This window comes from Vipera ursinii, assembly GCF_947247035.1.
Source record: "Vipera ursinii genome assembly, chromosome: 6".
Lineage (NCBI taxonomy): Eukaryota > Metazoa > Chordata > Lepidosauria > Squamata > Viperidae > Vipera > Vipera ursinii.
In genome coordinates, this window is record NC_139515.1 from 45,166,923 (window position 1) to 45,172,922 (window position 6,000).

Below are 6,000 nucleotides of genomic sequence, written 5' to 3' on the forward strand. Positions count from 1 at the left end.
TTATAGTCCAAAGTATTCCATCATTTCATGTAATAACAGATGCTTCTCATGTAAAGAAATAGGAAAGCAATTCTCCACATATAACTCTGAAAATCAGTAAAGGTTTACCTTCATAGTTCAAACAGGCCAGATATGCTGCCCTAAAGTTCCTTCTTTACAGCTGAGTTTTTCACAGATTAAAGTCTTAAGGAGAAGATCAGATCTCACCCAGTTTCATCTGCATTGCTTTAAAGGTGCTTGATAGTAATTTTGAGTTTGGCTGTCAGCAACTTAGTGACGAGCCATATTGCTATGGCCGGTCTTTCCCCTGTCAGTTTAGAGGGCTGCCCTGGATCAAGAGGAAGGACTGCTGCCCTCCTGTGATCAAGTGGGGGTCCCCTCTTTGCTCGCTGCCTCTACAGGGTCCCCAGTGGGGTGAATTCAGACGTGGAAGATGGACCTTCCTGCATCCCCAAGTGCTGCGATGGCAAACCGGAAGTCTCCATTTTGTAATTTCTGTTGTAGGATACAAGCTCAGGCAGTACACAGATATCTGAAAACTTGTCCTATAAATGAGTATAAAATTGCTTTTCTGGAGATGTAATTTGCTTGAGAACTAACAAGCAGGCACCTGCTGCGAGTGACTGATGCTTATAGCTTTGGGATATGTTGCCTTATCTAAATTTGATTTTAAACAATTGTTTAGTTATATCAATATTTTCGGCATTTGGTTATCTCTTTTTCTTTGTTGTCTTAACAAAAATTATAACCAAGACTTTTTGTTGCTAAGGTCCATATTTTACAAGCATTTTGTTCTGTAAAACGCCAGGATAGAAAACAACATTAATTTTGGCTAGAGACATGCTTTAGAATGGCTGAGTGTTGCCTGGAATTATTGTTTCTGTTTAAGCACTTAGGCTAATTAATTGAATCTATTTTATCATTCTTTTTATGAGATATCTTAATGCTGGATTAATGGTAAATGTCTGCATGTATAATTTATGTGTGGGACAATGAAAAATAAGTAATCAGTTCACATCCCCAAATCCATTTAGTTTTCAAGACTATTCTTGTGTTGCAATGATGCAATACCTAGAAGTCCAGAATTTATGTTGATATGTCTCTGAATTCTGTAATACTCAGGCTTCATGTTTACACAGATTTGTCTAGAAAGAACCTTGTTTTCAGAGATGGGAAGGATTTCCGATTCAATTCCTGAAAAATCCTTGTAGCATGTAGGAGCATGCACACAACACACATCTGCAACTCTTTTAAAGTCATGCCTTTTCTCAGGATCATGTGCCTGAGTTATACAAGGCTATCATGTGATTCTATAAAGAGATTCAGCTTTTCAAAAGAGTTGCAGACAGTGCTAAATTTATTGCATATTGCTTCATATTAATTTTTATCTCCTGAGCTGGGCAGGAATGCATCTAAAACATTTTTGACCCACGTGTCTAACATCATTTTAAATTATTAATTATTTAGTTAAATTATTAGCAATTTCAAATTTGCATTTGTATTTACAACAGGGGTGTCAAACTCGCAACATCACGCGATGTATTGAAACTTTTTTTCCATTGCCGGCAATGGGGTGGGCGCAGTTTCAGCATGATGTATCTGGTCTGTGGGCCGGCAATTTGACACCCCTGATTTACACTGATTGATACCAGCTCTCCAGAATATCTAGCTGATCTCTTTCCCGGTTCAGTATAAAGTGGCCAGAAATTGAATCTTGGGCTTTCTACAAACAAAATACTGTCCAATACTAATCTTAGACTGGAAGAAGAAAAACAAATAGATGCTTTGTCCTATTTACCCAGAGGGCTTTTCAACAGTCAAAAGACAGATCAAAGATTTTTGAAAGGAAAGTGAAAAAACTTGATTTTTGATATTTCCTAACTGCTAGCTTCATGCAGACTTCTGGTGGTTTACAACAATAAATAATCCATCAAGACAAACAAAAACAAAATCTGGCATCAAGAATGACTTCTTTATTCATCAATAATCAAAACATTTACTGAAAAGCCCTATCCTGACTGCTGTCTGAAAAGCTGTGAAAGTGCCATCTCTTAAGGAAAAAGATTTCATTAAATAAGGCAATAACATGAAATAAATGCAATGTATTCTGAACCATCTCACTAGGAAGTAACTCTCAATGTACTCTTTTGTTCTAAAAAAAACCGATCCTGAATGGGTTGGTTCTACCTGAAACATACAGTCCAGAAGAATTCCAGGTATAAAGCTTGGAATTTAGAGGTTAATCCATACTTCAAATTTAGAGGTTAATCCACACTTCACATTGCCTTCAGAAGCCTCCCGGAAGCCAATATAGAGTCAAACCATTGGCATATAGCACTAGTGGCTCTCATCTAATAATAGATGGGCTGCTGTGTTCTACACCATCTGCAGCTTTAGAAGAATCTTCAAAGGCTGCCCCAGGTAAGCGGTATTGTAGTTGACTTAATAATGATGACAAGAAGCCTTTCTCAAAGTATCTGCTTCAAGAAGGAATGCAGCTACCTCAATGCGTGGATTCTTTCTGTCTGTCTAGCAGTAATTCTCCAACTTCCGTTTTCCCCTGAAAATAATACCAGATCTTATTTTTTTTCCTTCAAAAGAGGCACTAGGCTTTACTTTCGGGGTGGTGGTGGTGTCTTTTATACTCACCTCCAACACCGACACCCCGCCCAGCTGGTCCACTTCTTGGCACTAACATATATTTAATAATAATAACAATAAAGCTGGAAGGGACCTTGGAGATCATCTAGTCCAACCCCCTTCTCACTTCTTCTGGCCGATGGAACAGCTTCATTCTGCAGCTGCATTCTAGTCTGCATTTTGCAGTCAGGCCTTTCCGAAAGGCCTATGCAGTCAAGTACCAAGCTATGGATTGAATCCATAGCTCGGTTCTCAGCTGAAGTGGCCTTCTGGAAAGGCCTGTGACTGAGAAATGGAGGCCTGGCTACAGGAGATGGCGCAGAAGAAGTGGGCCGGCAAGGAGAGGCCTGGCTGTGAGGTAAGTGGGTGAGGGGCATGTGGGGCAGCCCCACCCCCAAACCCACCCTAGCTTTTTAGGTGTGTGCCTTGCCCCAAAACTAGGGATTGTTTTTGGGGTAGGCCTTACTTTCGGGGAAACACGGTAGCAGAAGATCCTCACAGACTGATTCTTCAGAGAAAGACTACCTACCCAGAGTTTATTGGAACAGCTTACTTCTTCCCATCTGGACCTAACAGTTTCCAGATATTGGGTCAAAACTTCTGCCTTTTCTTCTGTTCAGCAAGGGTGGTGTTTTGCAAACAAAAGGATAACCTTTGCCAGCAGCTACGTAGATAAACAAATTCTTTAACTAAAAAAGAATTGAAGTAAAGAATAAGTGGGCATCTAGAACATCAGAAAGACAACAGAGAAAGGCTGCCTGAATTGAAGAAACAGCTAGCACACGTATTAAAAGATGCCAGTACTGTAATATCAAACATAAGCACCAGCTCACTGCAAAAAACAACCAACTAGTGTATAGAATGGCAGCATTATAACTGAATACCTTGGGTGAAAAAGAAAAAGAAAAAAAAAGCCAAACTGTACCACAAAATAGAAGATCAGGCTAGAAAATAAGATCAGCACACTAAGATCAGAGGCAAGCAAACTAAAACAGGTGAAAGAAAAGAAGCTGAAAAGCCAAAGAATATCTGATAAAAAATATCACCTAGAAACAAGGATGATTAAGGAAGCACTGGAAATAATAAAGCACAAATAACAGGTATAGTTCAATTTTGTTCAGTTTTCGGAGACTACCTGGACAAGTCTCTGCAATTGTTTTGGCAAGGTTTTTCAGAAATGGTTTGTCTTGTCTCCTTCCTGGGGCAAAAAGTTAAAGAAAATAGGTAGAAGAATGATTACATATTTCACTTTTATAAATCAAGTTCTAGAATGGTTAGTGAGTAGTTGTTTTTTAAGAAAATAAAGTTGGAATCTAAGAATTATGGAACATACAGAAAGGGGAAATGCCCCATTTGTTACTCTAATGAACATCCATATCCTCATGTATAAAAACACTAGATATGTCCATATGGAGAGAATAACATGTATAGGTAAATCTGTGCAGTTCAAGATGCTGTATGCCCTATCACATACAACCTTTACAATTAAATTTTTATATATTTCTTTCTTAAAAAGAAATATTTGATTATTACTTTCTTCATGAACCGAGATAGAACAATTCCTGTACCACAAGTTGGAAACTGGACTGATTAGAGCAGAGTATGAATTTTATTCCACAGATGTCCAACGCCTCCCGTTCACTCCCAGTTCTTTACATTATTCTAAAAAAATTGTAAACTCATAAAATTCCATGACTTCTTCTAAATGCCACTCAATTTGGTTTTAAACAAATGGGTATACAGTGAACACTCTTGATGAACTGTTAATATCCTGTCAATCTACCTTATACTGTATTAAAAAAGAGCAATGAAAATGTTCATTATTTATTTAGATCTTTTCAAGCCTGAAGCAAACTGGTGTTATGTGTTACTAGAGGTGATATATAATTTTTATGAATGTGTGCTCTGGGTAAATATCCATATATTGCTTCTGCTTTTGAAGAATTCCTAATATTAGCCATAGCATGGGAATATTTGAAGTATTTATTAATAATATGTTTATTGTGCCAGGTGTGATGATTTAAGTTATTTTTCATATATAAAGCAAAATTACTATATTCTTGATGCAACTATCACTATATTGTTGATGGTGTAATTATTTGACAGGAAGGAATCTTAAAGCAATAAATAGATTGATAAGTTTAAGATGCACATCACATTCATTCTGGAAAAAACAATTATAGATGAATCATATGAAGTGGAGCGCATTCTTTGCTATAAAGTTTGGGTGCATAGAAACACTTGTGGTTTCTGTCATGTAACTTAATAGTTGATGTGGTGTATTTTGCAGCATGCTCTGTCTGATAAAGCCAATGTGAAAACATTTGATCCAAAGACAACCTGCTTGCAAGAATGCCTTATCACAACTTTCCAGGAAGCTTACTTTGTCTCAGAAAGTTTTGAAGAAGCCAAAGAAAAGATGAGGCAAGTTGTTTTCATGACCCTTAAAAACAAGCCCCAGATTGAATTTGCTGTTATCTGTAAGTGCAGAAATAAGAGTTAATTTAATTCTTTTTTATTTTTATTTCAGGGACTTTGCAAAATCAATCAACCGTCCCTTTTCTGTTTATTTCAACCCCTACACCCAAAGCATTGAAATTCTGAAAGACACCAGAAGCATTGAAAATGTTGTCCAGGATCTCCGAAGTGACCTGAACACAGTGTGTGATGCTTTAAGTAAAATGAATAGATATTTGGGCATCTGATTTCTTAGTGATATGGCTTTGAAGAATAGCTAGATGCTGTAACACCATTATAAGCTACAATGGCCATTTTAGCATTGTCTATTTTTTCTCTAATGCATGGCTACCAATTTGCTCCGTGTGCTCTTCTACTGATATGTAACTTGAAATACACCGACACTAACCTACAAATATTTAAGGAAGAGGAGTACATTGTCTTTTTTATCAGCTTGCATAAATTTCAAAAAGCTTCTTTTCCGTACCGACAGAGTTACAGGCATTTGCTGTCATATCCCAAAATAACAATTAAAAGCAAAATATCATCAATCAATCACACATGGGAAGTTGAGCTTTAGTAAGTATTATATATATTTTCAAAGAAATTTCTCATGCTTTTCAAAATAAAACCACTAATTTCCTGAAGATAGTAGTAAATAAAGCCAAATATTTTTGAAGAACCCAAGATAATGCTCTTAGGAAATAGGCAAGTCTGTGTAGAGAGTTTGTTTCTATCAATACCCTGAAATCATAGATTTGTCACGAAACATGATTTGGTCTGAAGCACATCTTTCTATGCAGCTGTCTTGTACTTCTTGCTGCTAAGCAGACATTAGGATCACGGCCATGTTAGCTTATTGTAGGATCTGGTAACACATTTTCTAGCAAATTTTACAGATAA

The 6,000-nt window shown here is 37.0% G+C and overlaps 1 protein-coding gene across 1 annotated transcript in view; it reads left to right on the top strand.

Moving 5' to 3' along the window:
* TPH2 (tryptophan hydroxylase 2) overlaps positions 1-5,354 on the top strand; it is a gene marked incomplete at its 5' end in the record, with an annotated part of 116,720 nt that extends 111,366 nt beyond the window's left edge. The window contains 2 exons of the mRNA XM_083365946.1: positions 4,931-5,064; positions 5,171-5,354. Coding sequence (XP_083222072.1) covers positions 4,931-5,064; positions 5,171-5,345 — 309 coding nt within the window. The 3' untranslated portion in view covers positions 5,346-5,354. The remainder of the gene's footprint in view (positions 1-4,930; positions 5,065-5,170) is intronic.
* Between the last annotated feature and the right edge of the window lie 646 nt (positions 5,355-6,000).